Below are 22474 nucleotides of genomic sequence, written 5' to 3' on the forward strand. Positions count from 1 at the left end.
CAAGGGTGGGTGTCACGAGGATGGACCAGACTCTTCAGTGGTGCCCAGGGACAGGATGAGGGGCAACGAGCACAGACTGAAGCACAGGAGGTTCCATCTGAACATGAGGAGAAACTTCTTTCCTTTGAGGTGCCAGAGCCCTGGACCAGGCTGCCCAGAGGGGTTGTGGAGTCTCCTTCTCTGGAGACATTCAAACCCGCCTGGACACATTCCTGTGTGATCTGCTCTGGTGAACCTGCTCTAGCAGGTGAGTTGGACTGGGTGATCTCCAGAGGTCCCTTCCAACCCCAGCCATTCTGTGAAGGCAGTTGTCTGGTTTGCCATCATCCTTTGTCTCTCACATTTGCTACCAAAGGCCTCCTGTCCGCGTCAGCAGCGAGTTGGACATGTCACCATTGGCGTAGGGCAATCATAACTGTGGACACACATCCCTCCAGCATTGTTGGGCTGTTTGGGTCAGCTTGCTGATTCAACTGATAACCAGTCTTGCTGAAAAAAGGACCAGAAATTGCTAGTTTCCAGTTGGGTCACTGAACACTAAATATTTTTCTCCATAAATATTTTACGACAAAACCTGGAAAGGCTATAGCATAGGATATTGTAGAGTTCCTGCAAAATACTTTTCAAAGCATTTTCATGCTAGTCCTCTGCCATCTTCACCTAAAAATAGGTTGAAAATCTGTGCCAAGTGTTAGGTAGATTAAAAAGACATTTATCCAGCAGGAGTACATAGAGACTGATCTTTACTTTGATTCTCCAAACTGTGCAGATATGTATTTACAGCTGGGTCACCAACAGCATAAGTGTGCAGTAAGACTGGAATTTGTGCAGTGTGCCATCACAATACTTTCTTAATGCACATTGAGTGCGTTAATTATGTAAGTGACCCTGATACCCTTGGATTTTCTCGGGGACTGTCACAGAGGAGCACTTTCCTGCATTAATACTTTTTAATTAGTTTCTTTTGCCATATTTTGCTAGCAGATAGCAGCTAATAAATAGAAATGTTTATTTTCCTATGAATTCTTTGTTCAGATTAAAAATATATATATCCCAGTAAATACAATTCTATAATGTAACTTTATTTCTGTCTACTTACAGATAATTGATGCTCTTGTTTCTTGCAGGAGATGGAAAGAACAGTCGTTGTGTTTGAAACATTCCTGTGAACTCGTCAAGATGGGTGGGTTTATCCTCTCAAACTGCTCACGGGAGAGCAGTCCTCTGAGCCATTCAGTTCCCATTTGCACCAAGCACGTGCAGAGCCTTGGTCTTAAGTGCTCTCTCTTTTTTTCTTTCTGTTGAATTTGGTGCTATTGTCTCAGGTACCTGAAACCAACCAGCCTACAAGAACCAAACGGAACTTCATATAGTTGTATCTGATATAAATAAAGAATACAATGCCACAGCTTGGAGATTTTTGGTGCTACAGAAACTGTTCTCATTTCTGCTCTTGTTCACTCTACATGCATTATCTTTGGGGAAACTTCAGGCAAAGTGGAGACCAACACATACAAGAGAACTGGAAAGAGCAGATCTAAGTTGAATATTTTTAAACAGGCAACCTTTTTTATTTTTTTTTTTCCAATTTTTCTCTTCTCTGGGGTAATGGACAAAAAAAACCTGTTCTAAAGAAGGCAATGATGCATTGTGGTAGGAATCTTGAGTAACTGGATGTACAGTGATTTGAAGATGAGGCTCTGTAGAACTGCCTTTAATGTGCCTTTTAGTCAATTGAGAAGGATAAGGCTAATCAGTTGGTTTGGATTATAGCAAATGGCAATGTTAGAAAGCTGTCTTCAGAATGAAGATCTGCAAAAGGATGATTTGTATTCTCTTCATTGGATGGCAACCGGTGTTATGGTTCTATAATGCCTGTCTTACTCTACGGAACTAAACTAAGACACACTGAAAAAGCCACATACTTTACCAAAATGGTGAAATTCCTTTTTCATTGGTGTATATTTGTTTCAGAAACAAGTTACACGGTGAAACTCTTCTGTGTTGCTAAAAATGAAGCATTTTCCCACCATCTCCTTGTTTTCCATCCTGAGTTCTTTAAGAAAACCAAGTTTAATACTGGCAGGTTTCCTTCTGAAGTTCCGTGTTTGTAAAATAGCTTGGACTGTGCAGTGCAGGTGAGAAGACACTATAGTTGGTCAAAGTCCTGGAGCCCAAGCTCGCTTGAAAATAAACCTTAAACCAGGCTTCACAGCAGGGTCTGCGTGAAGCCTTGTTGGTGCGGGAGATTGGAGGACGGTCTTTTGACTCGATCTGTTCGGCCCAAAGTGCTGGGTCTGAATTGTGTAGTTCAAAACCTTTCCTTTCTGGAAACTGGAGAGAACAGTCTAGGCAGTTTCAAGGAAAAAAAAAAAAAAAAAAAGAAACATTTTTTATCACAAGCTCAGCATTAAAACATTACCTGGGCTGATTTATTTCAAACCTACATGGAAAGTGTTTTAGAGACGTTGGTGTCGCCATCATTAACCGTTCATTGTGACTGTCCCTACGTAGCTGCCGAAGTGTCTTTCCAGAAATATGCAACGCAGTGTGATTAGTTTTTAATTAGAGAAAACAGTCTTGGACTACTGCAGAGATACTGAGCTACCTCAGCTTTTTGTATTTTAGTTACCAACAGTGTTCATGGAGGACTTGTGGTCGCTCTGCTCCCATTTACAACCCGAAGAAGCGAGGTACGTGTCTCCACCTCGATGGCTGATCGTAGGGTAGTGCTGCAGAGAAACAACCTGGGCCTTGGGCTGCTGCAGTAATCCGAAGTGCTTTGTATATTACGATTAAAATAATTCCACCCTAGTTCTTGTTCTCCCCCCCGAATGCCACTGTTTTTCTTTCTAGCTAATGTCAGGAGAAGGTTTTAAGGATTCATGTACATCTAGTTACACTTTCTAAATGCAACCCATGCAGAAACACTGTATTTTTTAGGTGGGAAAGTGCGATTAAAAATGACAAAAACAAGCAGAAAACACATCTTAAATGAGATTCTTTGATCTCAGATTTATGGGATTTTTTTCCATGTTTTGTTTAGTATTTATTAGCATCATACCTGTTTGAGATATTTTTGTGTCTGGTACATTAACAGCATTTTGTATTTTGATGGAAATTGTTACAAACTTTAAGATTTGATTAAATAAAATGTAGCAGATCTTTTGTAGCAAGTTTCTGATAAAAGGGGTTTTTGCAAGTCTCAGGTTCTTGCTGCAGAATTTTTTAAAAATATTTATTCCAGTTTCACTTACTCGAAGGAGTTTTTGTTCAAGTAACAGCAGCACTTGTGGAAGATAAAGCCGCATACATTTTTAAGAAGATAATAAATTTATATGAATTAAAACAGTTGAGAATTTTAGTCACCAGTGAGCGTGAAAAGCAAGTTTAAGCTAATGCCTAGCATTAAAAATGGTTCTAAAAGGTCAGGTTTCTAAAGGAAAATTTTTACTGTCAGTTGTTGGTTGGGAAAAATCATTAAGAGGCAACTTTACTAATTGAGGAGCTGCCATGTTGTCTTAGAGAAAAATAGCTGATATCAGACGTTCTAGTGGACAGCTTACCTAAAATGATATATACTCGCCTTCCTAGCCCAAATAACCACATTCAGTTTTTGTTTTCCTTTACAGATGTCTGGTGGTTATAGCGTTAAAACAGCTGTTAATCTGTCCATGTGGTCTAAACTCGTTTACTCTTTGTATGTTTTTTATTTTATTTTTTTCGGCCACATAGCACTGGCAAGAGTTTGTACAAATTGACCCCTCTCTTCCTTGTTTCTTGTTGTGAAAATTGCAAATAAACTCCTGTGTGAGTCCTTGTGCTGGGGTCAGTGGAAGGAAGGAGGTTTCTGGGGCTGGTGGGGCTGTTTTGGAGATAATAGAGTTGCTCTTGGGTGAAGTTGATGGCTATGGAGTTAATTGTATTTGCAAGCTTGAATTTCACCTGTGATTAATTTTTTTGTTTCGTTTTGTGTCCTCTCTATTGTTACTTGATTTGCTCATATGCCAATGTATTTATAGGATTACTGTTTTTTGTAATATCTTGTCTTCCTTTTTTTTTTGTTGTTTTTTGTTTTTTGTTAATTAATTTGGTGGATCAGCTCAGGTTTTACCTTCAGTCTCCTGAATGGCAGGTCCTGCAGCTGATAGTCGTTTATTTTGTTTTTATTTTATTTTGTAATCGCAATGTAAGCTTGAATTTGGGCTTGTACTTGCATCTTTTGTATCTTGTACATTGGGTTATTTAGACATTGGGGAGTCCTGTTTGGTTTCATTAACGTGTGTCTACTTGGTGGATTAAGTAGACTTCCTTCATCAACTGTGGTATATTTTGGATTCTATAGTTTTATTCAGAACTGTGTTTAAATTGATGTTTTGCATTTTTGGCTTCATTTTATGTTAGTTTGAAGTAAGTTATTTAATTTTTTTTTTTGAATTTCTGAAAATTTTGGACATTTTACTGTAATTTGTAATATAACTGCTGTGAAATACTTGAATAAAGGTGACAAGAAAACATAGCTTTAGCTCCTTCAAAAATGTGTTTAAAAAAATGCTGCCTAAGAGCTGATTTCAGTCTTTTTCTTACGAGACCTCCTTGATTTCACAGTTCAGGTGTTTTACTCTGGGATCTTGCTGTTTAGTTGTTTAAGCCGTAATTTTGCTTTCAAGTGTTTGTCCATTAAAGGAAAAAAAAAATCTATTATTAATTTTGACTGACAAAGTGAAACGAGCGTTGTACGTTGGTGAGTGAGTAACGTATTTGTTATGAAGTTAAGCTTTGTGCTTAGAAAATATTTTCTGTTCTGTTGCAACACACCACCCGGGTCTGTGTGTCAGCATCCAATGCCGGAGTTTCTCATTAGAGGATTTTAAGGAAACGCTCTCTTTTCTGCCTATCAAAGTTGTTAATGTTGTTGTTCTCTTTGTGTGGTGTTTGTTTTTGTTTTGTTTTAAAGATAAACTTTAATATATATAGGAATTCCTTTAGTTCCCCTCCCAATAACTCACGCGTATGAGAGCAAGCTGCTAGACGTTATGCAAGTGAAGAATCAACTCAGGTTTTCCCCATATGAGACCTATATTGGGAATTTTCCGGAGCTAGCAAACTGCAGCTGATGTATGTAATGTGGACCAGACTATAAGAAGCTGTTCTATAGATCTGTTACGGCCTCTCTTGAGGTGTAGGACCTACAACATATCTGCTCCTTTTCCTTTCTGTGTTCTTAAACTCCAGGGCTCCTGGGCAAAAGGCTGGTTGAGGAAGAGAGTAGTAGTAACTTATTTCACATCTGACTCCAATTCCGCTCTTATACATGGCTTTGAAAGCACAATTACGTATTAAATCTAAAAATAAATAAAATCTAAATTATATAAATAATATGTGCATTATATAATATATAAATATATTTTCTATATTATGTATTATTATACATAAATTATATTGTGGATCTCTTTCTGTCCGCCAGGAGCGGCGATGTCCGTGTCGACAGAACTCCTTCAGGCCCAGTTTCCGACAGTGGCTGTAAAAATAATCAAAAGGGACAAAACTGTGATTTATTTGGGCGTTGACAAGAGGTTTCAATGTAAAAATACTTAGTGAAATTTGAACGGTGCTTCAAAACATGAATTAGTGAGGAATGGTGGGTTGCATCATGTATTGTCAGTAAAGCCGTAGTAAAAGCTTGTGCAACGCTCTCGTTTGTTGAGGGTTCGGTGCTTAACGCCGCTCTCGCTTGCTGCCTTGAATGTGATTTTCAGATGCAATTTCCTGTATTTCCTTAAACTTGCAGTGTTGCACATCCTCTGTTTCTTCCTTTAAGCCCCTCAGATAATTTATTTAAATAAGCTAAAAATGAGATCCTTTTATTCTGTTTCTTGCGTAGGATTTGGATTTGGACTTGTAATATATGGGGCTTTAAGCTAGCGTTGCGTGTGAATGAATTCCGCAGGCTAAATCAGTAAACTTATGAGCTGATTAATGAAGCCAAACACTTCATTTTTTTTTTCTTCTCCTTTTATGCATCACTTGTGGTCATGTAACTATTATGTAAAAATGAGGGATTATCAACTTTAACACTAATTAATTCAGCCTTGTTCCATTTCTAGGTGAGTAATTTTTTTACGGGATGATCATTTGCATAGGGAGTATATTTCAGTTGAACCCACTGCCAGTAAATGGTTGTGACTACTACTAAATTCCATTTATTTTAGGAATGTATTTGAGTTACGCTACATTGAGCCTTGCTTTAATAGTAGGGAAAAATCTTTTTCCTTTAAAAATACAATAAGCTGCTAAGTTTTGAAATTAATTCACCACTTTTAGTGGAATGTTAGCGCAAACCTGGTGGTTGCCATTAAGGTTTGCTGATAATGTGGATGCTGTTTTGGAATAAAGCTGCTCTCAAGCTTCAGGTGCAAAAGCTGCTCTCAGGTTGAGCCGTGTTGGAAGCTCCTCACACTCCATCACAAGACTGGGAGCGGAGGAGGAGGTTGCTGAGGTTCTGCACCTGGGGCATGGCTGCTGCAGCGCTTAGGAGGTGGGTGCTGGTCTCTTCTCCCAAAGAACAAGTGACAGGACACAAGGAAACGGCCTTAGGTTGCGCCAGGGGAGGTTTAGATTGGATATTGGGAAAAACTTCTTAACTGAAAGGGTTGTCAGGCATTGGAGCAGGCTGCCCAGGGCAGTGGTGGAGTCACCATCCCTGGAGAGGTTTAAAAGACGTGTAGACGAGGTTCTTAGGGACATGGGTTAGTGCCAGAGTTGGGTTATGGTGGGACTCGATCTTGAGGCTCTCTTCCAACCAAAATGATTCTATGGTTTAATGCCAGCGTTGGGTTAACAGTTGGACTCGATGATCTTAAAGGTCTTTTCCAACCAAAACACTTCTGTGACTCTGTGGTGTGTTGGTGTACTGCAGAAGTGGAGCTGGTTCTGCTGTGGGGGACTTCTCTCCGTGTTTTGTTTTGTTCATTCGTGTCTCCAGTTGGGAATTTGGCAGAGTTCATGTGAGAAATGTGCAGGTCCCACAGGCTGCTGGGAACACTCCCACCATTTGTCATCCTGGGGGGGTTTTTTGTGATGAATTACATCATGATGAAAGCTCCTTTGCATCAATGTAAAATTTGAATTGTGCTGTAACCCGGAGAGGTTCTAGCTGTGTCTGTTTGGAAGTGGGATTGTGCAGGTGACCTGTCAGCTTTGGGACTGTGGGCTGAGAGGAAGGAAAGACTGGGGAAAATTTCAAAAGGGCTCCCTTTAAAATAAATCTTCAGCAAGGAAGTAAAGCAGAGAGAAACTATTCATCCCAGAAAATATATTAAATTTGGACTAAATTAATTTGCTCAGAAATCGAGTCTTTCTGTTGTAGGGGGAAATAAAATAATGCTGTTTTAGTTAAGGAACTATTTCTCGTCTCCAAAACCCCAGCTCTAGTTCTATTGTAAAGGTCTTGCGTTCTCTTGCTGACTTAGTTACACCTTGTAGGATCCTTTGCGTGTGTAGAACTGACCTGGAAGAACAGTGATACCCCATTTTGGTGATAGGGAAGGACACACTGCCAATCTGGTTTAGGTTCCTAATGAGTATAATTCTAAAACGGGGTTTGAAGTGATGCCCACTACGTTCTCTGTGACAGTACAAAGGTTTAGCGAGTAAAGGAAATAGAATGTGAATAGTCACATGTTGTATGTGACTGTTAACATATAATTTAGTAATAAATTACTGTTTTGTGTAGACATTTTAAGTATCGGAAAAATAAGCATGTAAGGCTACATTTTCATGAAGCCCCGGAGATGTAACTGGTTTAAAATTAATGTCTAGCCTTCATATTGGGGTTAGAGTGCTTCAGAGTCTTGCTCTAAAATTTAAAGCATGTCCTGAAGGCAGAACATTTTTTTTAAAAAATAAAAAGCTTCCTTTTCACATGATTCAGAGGACAGCCACAAAAGCACAAGCCGAGCATAAATTTAACAGTGTTAATCTTTTCAATATATGAGAATAAATTTTGGGAATGAGCTGACACCTAACGATGATTTAAATGTTTAGCAATTTGTCACAAAAATTCAGGCTTATTCATGGAGAATAATGTCAGCAGAAAGCACTTCAATCTGATGCTGTGGCACGTGTGATTTAATCTTATGCATGTGCAAGGTCTACTAACTTAGGCCTGGCTTAACAGGCCTCTTTCAAGAAAGGCATCTGGTCTCAGTCTGCGGAGTTTGTGCGTCTGCTCTGCCCTTTGAGCCTTTCACCAAGTGGTTAAGCTCATTTGGTTTGTCCAGCTCCTGCTTCCAGGCCCAGCTTCTTGTCTTCTCTTTATGTTCTAGACTCTTCATACACAGATTTTCTTTTTTTTACCCCCCCTCACAAAGATACTAATGCACTGTGATCAAGTAGCCTCTCAGTCTTTTTTTTGCTGAGCAGAATGAGCTCTTTATGGCTTTCACTGAATTTTCTCCAGCCTTCAAGTCAATTTTGTGGCTCTTTTCTGCAGTAGGTCGATTTTTCAACGTCTTCTAAAACATTTGTTCACAGACAAAATTGATGGGATATTCCGGCATTGGTCCCACCGGTGCCATATATTGAGCTAAAAATCATAATTCCGACTCGCTGCTCCTTTTTTTTACACATCCAAAGATTAATTTAGTCCTTTTATGCCATGAAATTGGGCTGGGAGTTTTTGTTGCTTGACTCTTCTCAGACTCGCGGCTTTTCATCCTGAATGTCTCCTCCTTCCCACCCCTCTGAGGTCCCACTTAGCTTTGGAAAAAGAAATTTTGTGCTAGTGGTCCTGGCCAGCACAGTACGTGCGGCTCGTTCCATCCTCGTTATCTTTTGCTCTGTTAATCTCTGTTTCCACAGGTCTGTGACTAGTGATTTATTTCAACGTTTTCCTTCAAGAACTTTGGAAGAAGAGGATTCCCCCATTAGAAATATTCTGATAATACCAAATTGGGAATCACTTGAACAGATTAGATATTCCTCAATTAATCTGCCTATTCTTAGCCTGTTTAATACTTGCTGTCTGAACACTGTACGGTGAGAAAGTTGAAGTATTTTGTCACATGCTGTTGAAAATCTATTACCTTATCAATCAAATGTGTAATCCTGTCAGGGAATGAGATCAGGTTTGTGTGATACAGCTGATTTTCTAGAAAATCAGCGTATTTATTCTTATCTCTTTGATTCATGATCAGTTTAGTTAGATATCATCTTTCCATTTTCACTTGGGATTGGTGTCAGGTGAATGCCCTGTAATTACCCAGTCATTTTACCTGCCCTTTTTGATAACTGTCACATTATCACCGCTCTTTCTGAAATTACCCGCGTGTTATTAAAAATGAATGTCAGCAGGGCAGAAACTTCTGGGCTTCCTGGAGGTGGTTGAGTGTTTGGTTACCTCCTGAATTTGAAAACCCTTTTCCACCAGGGAAAGTCTGATACTCTCTGCGGGGGTAATACCTCTTGCCAAAGAGAAAACAGAAATATGAGCCCTTCCCAAGAGCTCCCTGCCACATCGCCACTCTTGGTTTTCCCTGGAAAGGCTGTGGGTGGCATTTGTATGTTCCAGCACGTGAACAGGCAGCTTGCAGAAAAACCGGGCAAAAATTGAAGCAGGTAAGATTGAACTCTTTGTGAACAGGTAACGGAGCACTGCAATGATTGGACATGAGAGTAAATAGCTTATTAAAAGACGATCTCTTTTAATGGAAACAGTGACTACAGAAGTTCCAGAGGACTTGGAAATTCAGGCTTGCTTTGCAAGAGGTGATTATTTTTACTTAGAATCATAGAATGTCCTGAGTTGGAGGGACCCACGAGGATCATCAAGTCCAACTCGTGTCCCTGCACAGGACAACCCCACAGTTCACACCGTGTGCCTGAGGATGTTACTTGTGTAGAAGGACAGTGTTTCTGGGGGAGTTCTTCATACTCCTAAGACTTAAAGCATTTGGCGCATCACCTTCGCTTTTCAGTTCACCGATCCTTACTCTGATGCTGTCCCTCAGGACGTTGTGTTAGAAACCAGAGACTGCTTTAAGTTCCCAAGATGTGGAGAGGACTTGGTTCCTTTCTACCTGTAACAGCTATTATTTTTATAAATATATATATATATTTAATGAGGTAGGAAGCTGAAGCTTATGTAGGAGTGTCACTGGTGACCTTAGTGAGGTGTCTGCTCTTTAGCCACAAAAACGTGTGAGAAAAGGTCACTGATGCTGGATGACAGAGGAAGTGCGTGTATGGCCTGTGGTGCGAGGTGTGACTGCAACCGCTCTTCAGTTGAGCCCCGGCTGTCATCACAATCCCTAGTTCTGTATTAATTTGCTTATGAACTACACACTGAAGTCGCCTGTCAAGCCATTAAAAAGCCCAGGTTCCTAGTGCTGTTCTCCGGATGGGTCGCGAGGAGTTCGGTACCGTTGCCAGTATGAATCTTGCTGTGTAAAATCCGGGATATGAACACCGAAGGAAAGGATAATGCTGTTCACAAACAACAGGTGATGAAATTAAAACCAGCAGGCAGCCTTTCCAACCCTCATTGTATAGACCACCACTCAGGAAAAGTTCAGAGGCAGATTTGGCTTGATGACAGCACCGGAGCCTCCTTATCCCAGGTGGTAACTGAGCCAAAACATTTAATTCCCTGTGTAAAGCTGCTACTGACTGAAGTAGAATTTGCTCAGATGAAGAAAATTGGAATTTCTTACTCTTTTACACATCCTATAGCTAAATAGGAATTACCTAAAAGTAGGGTGTGTTGTCAAAGGAAGAAACACTGGTGACTGTCAGAGTTGTTTTTCCAGGCAGTCTGACGCTGGTTTCTCAGTTCCCAGCGTCCAGCAGCTGGAGCTGGCGCCGCTCCGCGAGCCCGGGATGGCAGCTCCTGCTTTCGTGAGTTCTAACCTCAGCCAGTGTTCAATCACGCTGCAAACGGATTGGCTTTTCGGAGGAAAAACGGTGTTTCTGTTCTGGTATCGCTGTCCAGCTTTGTGCAACGAGTGATGGAAACACTGTGCCTGAGACACATCCGTCTGCTTCCCTCCGGACCATTTGCTTTCTGGCTTTCTCTGCAGTGTGAAGTTATCAACCCAGAACACTCGCTGACGATGAGAACTTAGTGCTGCCCTTCCGAACGTGCCGGCATCTCAACTTCAGCAGAAAGGATGTTTCAGCTCCTGGTTTTGAGCCGACTTGAGATGGGAAAGAAGGCATTAAGGGGCGAGCTTAAGGGTCTCATCCAATTTAAAAAGCTTGTATGAGCATGACAAGTTGTAAAAATGTCAAAGTGGAGACAGAGTCGGTGTCTTCCTGGGGACCCGGCACAGGCTGCAGCCTGCCAGGACTTGACAGCACACGCTGTTAGCGGGTTTATCCCTCGCTGAATATTAAGTCACCTTTTCCAGTTGGCGATGGGGAGGCGGTGTGGTTGTGAGACCTCACCCTTGCATTGGAGACAGCGGAGAAAAGCTTTGGGATCGGTTCCACTTTTTTCAGAGACATTTTTCCCGAGAAGCGGGGTGGGTGGGTAAGGACTTGCAGCGGTTTGTGCCTTTTGGTGATTAAAGACAATGGTACTCGAGGAGTCGGGCAGCAGCAGCTCTGGCTCCTCTCCCAGCTCATCCCCACGGCTGCAGAGCTGAGGTGCTGGTGTTTGCTTTGTCCGGACTCCACCAAGGGCAAGCTGAAGTGTAACGAACGCTCTAATTAGCTTGCTCCAATTGCACTGTGCTAAGCTCAGCCTTAACACCTACTACCTGCAGTTAATTAAAAGACGGGGTTGCTGAGGTTTTATTAGTACAGTGTGTTTGCCACTAGATGAAATGACAGGAGGAAGGTGGGTGATTTGTGTAAATTGCCAGGGGTAGGAGATTACCTGAGAGAGCTGGGGTTGTTCAGCTTGGAGAGGAGAAGGCTCTGGGGAGACCTTATAGCCGCATTTCAATACGTAAAAGGGGCTGATAAGAAAGATGGGGACAGACTTTCTAGCAGGGCCTGTTGTGATAGGACAAGGGGTGATGGTTTTAAACTAAAAGAGGGGAGATTCAGGTTAGACGTGAGGAAGAAATTTTTTACAATGAGAGTGGTGAAACACTGGCCCAGGTTGCCCAGAGAGGTGGTGGATGAACCATCCCTGGAGACATCCCAGGCCGGGCTGGACGGGGCTCTGAGCAACCTGAGCTGGTGAAGATGTCCCTGCTCATTGCACGGTGTGGTGGACAAGATGACCTTTGAAGGTCCCTTCCAACCCAAACTGTTCTATGATTCTATGAAGGCAGGGAACAGTCCCATTTGGAGATCACTGCCCAGGTGAGCCAGGGGAGAGTCAAATCAGCCAACAAAGGAGTTTTTTTATCATTATCAGGCTGCCAAGCCAGCCCAGCCCCTCAATTTCTTAAAGCTTTTAAGAGGAAAAATCTCTGAGCAGATATGTGCACATGATTCATTTGGCAAAAGCGCTCAGCCAACTTCCCAGAGGGGAACTAAAATAATTTCCACATACAAGTAAAGCAAATAGCCTGTGTCTTGTTCATCCTACCAAGTATTATTGACTAGTGCTGAGTAAGAGATCTGTGCAGAGCGGTGATGAAAAGGTTGGCAACTCATTCCACTTGGTCTGGATTATTGCAGCACGGTTGTGTAATATCAAATTGCGAGGCTTTTAGTGATCTTCACAGGCTGTTCAACCCGAGCCACTAAACCTGAACTAAAATGTTTAAAAACGGCTGTTCACGGTCTTAAATACTTGCGTAGATGTACTTTGCAAGAACCGGAGACAACTTCAGCGTATGTTACATTCTTCCCGTTAATGTGTAGAGCAGACATTACCTGAGATCCAGCTGAAACGTTCCACCGCGGTGGTATTTGAGACTAGTTATATTGGGCTCAGCTTTGTTCCATATCCAGTTTTACAGCTACCAGATGACACCCCAATGAAACGTCAAAGAAACCACAAATGGTTGCACTGAAGTGCTCTCTGAAGGATGTGCCCAGGGAGGCACAGAGCTGCCTGCACACCGAGGGATTTTGACCATAAGTGGCTTTCATCCTTCACACATCGCAGCGGCAGCGCGGTACAAATCCTCCCTTCCATTAAAGAAAAGAAAAAGCAAAACTGTTTACAAGTGGTTATTTTCTCAAGATAGTTTCTTAAACTATCTTGAGCTTTTATTTACTTAATAGTAAGTTTGGGAAAATAGATGGAGAAGAAACAGTCTTGCTGGATGCCTTCCTGTGTAACCTCATCTGGGTGTTCCTGCTCCGGCGGGGGGATTGCACTGGATGAGCTTTCGAGGTCCCTTCCAATCCCTGACATTCTGTGAATAAAATCCAAAATAACTTCTAAGAATTATTTCAGAAATGAGAATGGAAGTACTTCGGAAGCCGCTGAGCATTTAAGTATTGGCAATAGATTTTTGGATTTGCAAGCTGGATGGAACGAACACCTTTTCATCCACGGCTGGGATGAAACCTGAAGTCACCGTCCATGCGGTGTTGTTTCTTGTTCTGTCGTGACAAAATCAATCCAATCTGGATGCTGAATCTAGATCTATAAATATATTTATTATAATATAACAAGAACTTAACAGTAAACATAAACTATATACAATAGCATTACAGATAACCCTGTTTTTAATATTATTCACAGAAATAGCCAGTTTTGTTCCAGTGTGAGAAATGAAGAAATAAGCTATATTGGAAATGTTGAATGTGTTTAGGTCTCGTTGACGGGTAGCACCTCCTTTGGAGGCAGACACACACCAACACTAAAATTAGTCCTGCCCCAGGCAGTTAGAAACTTGTGCTCCAATCTTTAGGTTCACACTTGCACCCTGTTTGACATAAATACTTTAAATGACATACTAGTATATAATTTTGTTGTGCTTATTTTTTTTTTAAGAATAAATAAAACAACTGCATAACAAAGGCTGGAACCTCACTGTCAAAATGAGAGACTTGAGTCACCCTATAGCTTAACTCAGCTGACTTGAGCACTTTAAATACTGCAAGATACAAATTTTTTTTCTTTTATTTTATAAACGATTATTAATAAAATAAGATGATTAGCTAACCATCTGCATTGATTTCCCCAAAGCTGTAGGCAGACCTCCCTCAGTATAAAAAGGCTAGCGTATTTGGTATGAAATTCAACTAGATATTGACTGCAAGATCTCACCCACGCCCTGTGTAGGACCTTCCTTGAATTACCGACATGGCATTTGAGATTTGAGTCTGCGAAGGCAAGTATGGCAACTTTTTTCCCTTCTACTTGGAAAGAAATCAGACAATCCTTAGCTTGGGGTTACTTGTTATTTGTGAACTTTAAGATTCTCTTCCCTGCCCCCTCTCTGTTACCCGGTCCATCTCCCATTTGATCCGTTTATGTATAAATTTATAAAGAATTTCCACATCACAATGCTCTCTGGATAGACAATATTTTAATATATATAAAAATATAACCCCTGTGCTGTGCATATACTTACAACTCTACATAGTAATCACTTTAAGTCTCTTATACTAGGCTTAAGTCTATGCATTCTTCTACCATGGGATTTAAACTTGTGTGTTTAAAATCTGTAAATAAGTATAAGGTTTCCACACCTATGGGGAAACTTGAAAAATAAAATAAAAAAAACTTCTCAGGCTTTACATAAAAGATAGTGGCGTATATCCCAACATAAGGAATTTTGGTTGAGAGCCAAAGCTGAGCGCGTGGCCACAACAGGAGCATCTTCTCCGCGTGCTGAGAACGTGGAAATCCCACACTACGCCGTGCGTTTTAAGTATGATCCCAATCAGAAGAAGTGAAGAGCAGTTTTACCAGGGAATGCCTCTGGAATCGAAACCCATTTCACTTTGCGTTGCAGGAATCGAGCGCTGCCACGTTTGCTCATCAGCAGAGACCCCGAGGAGAAGGTTCCAAGCTCCCCCCACCACGGGCACGGCCACATGTGTCCACGCAAGTATCACCGGGAGCAGAAACTCACCCAGCCCAACAGACTAATTTTTTTTCCCCCCATCATTTTACATGGAATTTACTACCAATGGCTACTCCTCTTCTCCCCAGTCCCCACCTATCCCCCCTCTTCTGGGCTCAGCTCTAGAGAACTGAAAGATTCGTTCGATCGGATGGAAGACTGACATCAGCGTAGGCCGTCTGTCACACAAGATTTCTCTCAGTCATTGGTATTGAAAAGCATGTATTTGTTAAAAACAAATGCAGGAATCAAAGTGGTAAGGACACTTTGACCTTTTCAAATAGATTGATGCCTAAAGTGTAATAGTAAAACTAATCTGCATGGTTATTTTAAGAATCAAGCTTGAGCTCTAGAAGTAAAATGCAGATTTTTTTTTTCCTCTCTTCCCCAGCTTAAAAAATATGTGAAATTCTATTGCACCTGGGTTGACCAAAAGCCGACGTCCAGAACAAGTGCCACTATAACATCTAGTGACACCCTTGTATTATTAAGTTACAATATCTTACATAGCACGGAGCTCTCTGCTCCTTGTTCACCAAAAGGTGAGGATGATTTTTCTACATTCAATGTAGACACTATTCAAGACTTTAGAGCAATATGTTCACTGGCTGGCTTTGCTGCTTTTGCTTCTTAAGTAGTACTGTTCTCCTTGCCCGCTTTCAACAGCTACAAACAGTTCTCCGTCCAACTCCAGGGTAACGTCAGCCGCTCTGAATGTACTTCTTGATTACTACGCAGCCGTGTCGAAAAACAGGGCAGGGCATATTTGGTAGAAGTGTCCACGTATTTGTTTTAGGGTCGTAGGCTTCCATGTTTCCCAGGGCAGGTCCTTCGCTGCTAACGATCCCACCAGTGGCGTAAATTTTTCCATCCAGAACCACAGCGCTGTATTTTAAAAAAAAGGAAAAAAAAAAAAGCTTTAGTTGTTTTTCTTACCCAACAATTTTCTTTTTAGGCTTAAAACAAACCCCATCTATTGTAACAAGGGGTGAACTATGAGTATATATTTTATTCTTATCTATATAAAGCTGTGTGGGCATTTCTCTTCCTTCTCCCTGTCTCTCCCCCAAATTAATCCTTTTTTTGCTCCTGACATGTAGGTAAATCTTGTCTCTAATTTAAACAATGTACGTCAGTAAGTAAGATGTTTCTCCAGCCCACATACGGGATCTGCAGCGTGTGTAGAACGACGCATCATTGTAACACCATGTACAAGCAAGAGCAATTTGAGCAATTTTGGGTCTCTGATGCCTTGGCTGGAATAAACCCTTGCTTCAAGTTACTCCTCTAATTGTCAATGAATGCTGCAAAGTGGGGGCAAAAATCTCAAAAACCAAAAAAACCCCAAAAAACAAACAAAAAAACCCCAACAAAACCCCAAAATGCTCTGTTGCCTCAGCCCCTTCCATGGTTGCAGAGCCTGGAGGTCCTGCTGACTTGTCCTCCTTCCCACCCAGGAGGGGTGTCCAGGGAAAAGCCACCCCGGGGCACGTGAAGCGGATGGCTGGGGACGTGCAGCTGAGGAACTGGCGCAGGAGCCACGTGCTGGCCTCTGAAGAAACCAAAAAAACCTTACTGCTTTTAAAAATCAGAGCGTTTGACTTCAGTCATCTCTTGCAAATCCAGGATAATGAGCTTGGGCTAATCCCACGGTCTGGAGGCTCTTGGTAGGAGGGGAGACATGTAGGTGTGAAGGAAAATTGCCCTTCGGCCTCATCTCTTCCTCCTCGCTTCCACTCAGCCCCGTGGCCTCTCCAGCGATTGTGCACAGGGCACGATGGACAACGAGGGGCTGGGGGCCCGTTGTGCATTTGGAAAGGGCAGAAGGACGACGGAGGCAGCTGGGTGGAAAGGCCTACGCGGGGCTGCCATGTTCTCCACAGGCTCTGCTGTTCATCTGCTGGGGAGCCTGAGCTTGTCCTCCAACATTTAAACGTGTTGTTAAGCTGGATGGGGCTGGCGGTGGTTTTTCTGGTGGTTGGGTCCCTTTCCAGAGCAGCCAGTAGATGGTTGTGTTGGGAAGAAAAAGGGAGACTCGGAGAGTGTGTACACGCCGGAGGAGAAGACAAGAAATTAATTGCAGTCAAGAAGCTGGCCTAAATCTAAGAAGCTAGAGAAAGGTAGTAACTCTGTAGGCCTGGTAAAAGCAAAGTTATTTCTTCTGGCTAATTTTGGAGCAGCAAGAGTGACAAAGGGAAAAGACAGCACTGGAAGGTCCAGGATGAACAGAGACTGAAATGGCACCGATAAAGCCACGTGTTTCTGAAGAACACAAAACTCTGATGTCCTTGCGGAGAAGCAGAGCCTGAGGTTAAAAATAAACCCACAATGACAACAGTGAGGACTCAAATAAGCCTAGTCCCTGGGTACTGTCAGGAAATAGGAAATAATGAGAATCTTGTCAAAATAACTGTTAATCTGAAAGGAGGAGGAAGGAGAGAGAGACTTGAAACACTTGATTAGAGCCTATCCACAAATTAGCAGGGCTGGATGATACATAGCCCAGGGTCCTAAGGGAGTTTGCTAATGAACTTACTGAACCACTGGTAATTATTTTTGAAACGTCAGGGAGAAACGGGGAAGAACGAGGACTTGAGTAAAGCAAGTGTCATCCTGAAAGCGAGCGAGCCCTCCTGCGAAGGGGCTGGAGCTGGCGCTGGAGGGCACAGCCCGGCAGGGAGTCCTGCGGGGCCCGGGCCCCGTGCCCGCAAGGGAGCGGAGGTGACGGAGTTTTATCAGGGCCTGTTGTGAAAGGACAAGGGGTGACGGTTTTAAACTAAAAGAGGGGAGATTCAGGTTAGATGTGAGGAAGAAATTTTTTACACTGAGGGTGCTGAAACACTGGCCATGTTGCCCAGAGAGGTGGTGGATGAACCATCCCTGGAGACATCCCAGGCCAGGCTGGATGGGGCTCTGAGCAACCTGAGCTGGTGAAGATGTCCCTGCTCGTGGCAGGGGTGGCACTGGATGAGCTTTGAAGGTCCCTCCCAACCCAAACTACTCTAAGGTTGTATGATACTCCAAGCCAGAGCTGCTGCCACCATAGAGTAGCTGAGCAGCCAAGGTCACCTTCCTGAAAGGACCTGCGCCCGGGTTCTTCCCCAGCCCATGCTCTGGATTCGGGGCGGGTGGGCTCTTGTTCTCCAGCACCTGGGCTGCGGCACTGAACACAATTCCTGCCCAGCTGCTGGGGTGAGCAGCTCAGTCCTGCAGCCTCCCATCACGGTGCTAATGCACTGGGGAAGAAATGGATGCTGGCTTCCACCCTCTGAAAGCCCGTATGAATTTTAAATGGTGATGAAAGTAGCTTCTGCCCCCTCCGTATGCGATTCCCAGAGATAAGACCGGCATAATGCTTAGCTTGTGAGTCATGCCTGAGGTTAAGAAAAACTGTGAGCTGCTCCTGCTATCAAGAAATCGGCAGCTCTAAGTATGCAGAGGGTACTTACGTGTCCAGGGGACTTTGGAGACATTCAGGCATCTCCAGGGCTAAAGTGGGAGGTAGGTACTTAAGATCAATTAGGAGTTTAGTCCTAGCTTGCTGCTACTTTGTGGCATTAGGACAATCACTGCTAATTTCTGGGACCTCAGGGAACAGGAAACTCAAGTGGGCTCTAAAACCTCGAGGAAAGTGAGCGGAAAGGAGTGTGCTCGCTGCTCTTTCTTCATTACCGTGACAATATTTCTTTTCTCCCCTCCCTTTCATCCCGTCAGCTGTAAAAACATCGTTACCAAGGCTGACGTACAAAGAAAGAAATAATTACAATAATTAGGATGTGAGTTTATTGCTCGGTGCCATTAATCCTGAGAGATGAAATGATTACGGGCTGTCAGAGCCGGGGAAGGAAGGAGGCTCCGTGCCGCAGAGCCTCGCTGGGGGACACAGACCCCGGCCGCTTTGGGGACGGCGGCCGCCCCAGCCCAGGAGCAGCCGGAGCCTCGTCCCTCCAGCAGCACCAAGGTAACCGGCGTCAAAACAGAGGCCACTTCATCCCCTCCTTCTAGGGCAATCCATCTCAGCATTTTCCAAATGATTACCCGGCAGGCTAACGACCCTGCTTTCTGTTCCCTGGGTAATTACTGCCATCTACCTAACAGAATCCCGGCGAGGCCGGGGGGCACCAAGGGCTGGTGGGGGCCTGGCTGTCCATGGCTGGAGCGCCTGTGTAACGCGAGCACCCTTTAAATCTCTGTCTGTCCACCCTGCAGTCCTGCCCCAGCTTGTGCAAACAGGTGGAGAGGAGATTCTTTCTGACAGCTGGCCAGGAAAGGACTTGATGGGCAAAGCCAGTCACTGAATTGTAGCCCCACGGAACAGCCCAGGCTGGAAGGGACCTTGAAAAGGCATCTGGTCCAACCTTTTGTAGGAAAGGGAGCCCTGATGAGATTATCTGGCACCCTGTCCACTCCCAGCTTGGAAACCTCCGGTGATGAGGACTCTGCTATATCCCTGGGGAGGTTGTTCCAGTGAATGATTGTTCTCATTGTACAAAAATTCTTTCTTATAGTGGGATGAAATTGCTCCATAGTGGGATAAAATTGCTCCTGGTGCAACTTGTACCATTGCCCTTTGTCTTCTCCACATGATTCCTTGTGAAGATAGAGCCTCCATCCTCCTTGTAGCCACCCTTCAGGAGCTGGAATACTGTGTGAGGTCCCGCCGAGCCGTCTCCTCTCCAGGGAGAAGAGACATAACTCCTTTGGTCTTTCCTCACAGGGCAGGTTCTCCAGCCTGTTGATCACCTCCATGGCCTTCCTTTGGACCCTCTCCAGTCTGTCCATGTCTTTTTGGAATTCCGAGGACCAAATCTGAGCACAGTACTCCAGGTGCAGCCTTACAAGCGCTGAGCAAAGTGGGATGATCACAGCTCCATCTCTGCTCGTAACGCCCCTGCAGACGCAGCCCAGGATCCAATTTGCACCGCCCCCCCCTTTTTTATTTTTTCCTGCGTTTGACTTTGGATTGCTTTTCAATGAACTTTTGTTAAATCGCATGGGAGCAAACCTACCTGTTCTCCAGCTGAGGTGTGGAGCACCAGGGCTCAGCACGCAGGAGCTGGTGGTGCTGCCACCTGGGGACCTGCTCAGGCAGCTCAGCTGCCATTGTCTTGGTGGTCACCTTCCCACCGCGAGTGTTACAGAGCCTCCACTTCTCATTCGAGAGCATCTTACAGTGAAACTCTCTTGATGGGCAGTAGTTTGGAACCAACCCAAAGCAGAGGATGTCAGGGCCTCTTCTCTGTGGTGTTTGAGAGCCAAGTGTCTGGGAGCGCCTGCTCCAGCCCTTCTCTCTCCCAGGCATGAGGGCTAAACATAGCCCCAAGCTGTGGGACTACCAGCAAAGTTTGTCAATTTTGATGATTGTTATTTTAAAATTTCCTGCTTAGTTCTAAAGATCACACCAGCCTTATCAGGGAATGTGAAAAAAAAAGTTGAAAAAAAAAGAAGTAAAACCCTACATTGTAATGTCTGGGGTCGTAATGAGATTTGAAACAGCTGAATTAGCATGTTGTTTTGATTCCCTGAAACCGAATATCTCCCGAGTCCACAAACAAAGCTCCTCTCCCTCCTCACTCCTGCCTATGCATCCACAGGCACTCACTAATTTATTTGGAGCAGTTCCATAAAAGTTATTAAATATTATCAGTTTAGATAGACACAGAATCTGCTTCGATGAAGAATTTAAAAAAACTCCCTGCATTTATTAGTGGGTGAATTTCCTTCCTGCCCTAATATTCCGGGAGGTGGAACGGAACGATGCTCATCAGCTGGGTGCAGTGAGCGCTAGGACCAGAGAGGCCAGTGGGTTCCAGCCGTGCGGTGCTGGGCAGAGCTGCGAACGCCCCATAAGCTTTTGCTTAAACCAGGGACCTTTTAGTGAAACCCACACGGCGGTTTGTAACACTGAGGTGAATGGCATTGCCACCCCCGTGTGTAGTGATGCTCGGGGTGCCGAGGTGTCCTCCGGAGCTCGGTCGCGGTGCTGACGACCTCCGCGGTCGGCAGTCAGGTTGTTATGTTGGCGAGGGCTCGAGCTGGGGTGGCTGTGTTGTGCTGCCAGAGGTGTCATCTTTACAGCGAGATGGATAAGTGAGGGTCCGGATTAGTCATGGTCAATTAGGAGAATATCATGCCACTTCTTGGAGCGGGATTATTAGTGTGGGTGTTCTGGCCATGCTCCAGTTATGCTCTCCCTTACTCCGTTAGCGCTTTCCCTTGCTAATGATCCGAAACCATCATGTGGCATCGTTACTTGTTGATGAAAAAACAGCAATGTTTTATTCCAAAGTCCAGCACACATCAGTAACGGCCTGAGTGCTCTGTCTGCATCAGTCACGCTTTGCTGCACAATGAAACCCTTCGTGTCATCGGCTGCTGCAGAAATTATTGCTGTTAGCCTGGTGCGGCAGCTCTTATCTGCTGTCCGTGGAGCTGAGTCCCAGCCACACGTCTCCTTCCAGATACGCTGGAAGATTTCGGTTCATCCCTTCTGGGCTGCGAACACTTCCAGCTGCAAATGCTGCCTGCAGAACAGACCAGCCTTTACGTCTGCGGGCTCCAAAAGTGCACGGCCATTAAGGAACCGTGTGCTGTAATAGCTGCACCCGGGAATATCCATCCAGACGCGCTGTGCTGCAGCCCCTTCCAGCGCCCGGAGTTACCAGGAACTCTGCAATGAGGGAAGGAATCAGCTGGGGGGTCTGCGGCTGGTGCTGTCCACTAGCAACGCCTGGTAGTTAAGCACAGGAGTCACTGTGCTTCGCTGTTCAAGAACAAGGGCTTATTTAAAAAGAAGAGGGGGACCAAAAAAAAAATCCACAAACCAACCCTGTTTTTCATGCTGTTCAGCCCGAGTTGAAGTTTTATTAAAGATTTCCATTTGGCAGAACCATCTAATAAATCTTACTGGTTAACAGTCAGAGGAGGAAGAAGAAAATGCTTTTCTGGTGTCTGTTGGGAATTGCTGGTACTAAATTAGCTGCTCTGGAATTATTGCTGGCACCACCACGCTGCCGCTGTTGCCCCGTGGAGGCCTCTGTAGCACACGCCTGTTTGCACACCGCCTGCATTCTAAGCAAGCAGAATATGGAATTTTTAATCATGCGCAGAAACACATTCAGTATTCTTTGCTCATGGAAACATAAACCCTTGAAGGGCATGGGGGGAAGGGAGAGTGTCTGCCTGCAAAGGGAGGACTTGCCAGTGCTGGAGGGCAGGGATGTCTTTGTAAGTCTTTCTGGAGGGAGATGTCCAGCTGAGCAAGGTGTCATCATCTCTGCTCTTCATCCCCATCCGCTGCTATCTGCCGTCATCGCCTCCAAAGATCCCGCAAACTTGGAGCTGCCAAACTGAGATAGGACACGTGGCAAACAGGAGATGCTTGCCTGATGTTTGGGAAATGTCAAATATTTCCCTCACCCTCACATGTCGCATGGAAGGTGTTCAAGACCTGTGTGTGACCTCTCAGTGAATTTTATAACGCTTCAGGCATA

General features: G+C 44.0%; 2 protein-coding genes across 4 annotated transcripts in view; one reads left to right on the plus strand and one right to left on the minus strand.

Annotated features, from left to right (window-relative positions):
* The window catches only part of ATAD2B (ATPase family AAA domain containing 2B), an 85449-nt gene extending 81082 nt beyond the window's left edge, over nucleotides 1-4367 (plus strand). For both annotated transcript variants that reach the window (XM_065631446.1, XM_065631447.1), the window contains exon 28: nucleotides 1128-4367. In XM_065631446.1, coding sequence (XP_065487518.1) covers nucleotides 1128-1169 — 42 coding nt within the window. In that variant the 3' untranslated portion in view covers nucleotides 1170-4367. The remainder of the gene's footprint in view (nucleotides 1-1127) is intronic.
* A 9266-nt stretch (nucleotides 4368-13633) lies between these two features.
* The window catches only part of KLHL29 (kelch like family member 29), a 409076-nt gene continuing 400235 nt past the window's right edge, over nucleotides 13634-22474 (minus strand). For both annotated transcript variants that reach the window (XM_065631175.1, XM_065631172.1), the window contains one exon: nucleotides 13634-15866. In XM_065631175.1, the coding sequence (XP_065487247.1) occupies nucleotides 15683-15866 (184 nt within the window). In that variant the 3' untranslated portion in view covers nucleotides 13634-15682. The remainder of the gene's footprint in view (nucleotides 15867-22474) is intronic.

Source organism: Caloenas nicobarica, chromosome 3 (assembly GCF_036013445.1).
Source record: "Caloenas nicobarica isolate bCalNic1 chromosome 3, bCalNic1.hap1, whole genome shotgun sequence".
NCBI classification, from domain to species: Eukaryota; Metazoa; Chordata; class Aves; order Columbiformes; family Columbidae; genus Caloenas; species Caloenas nicobarica.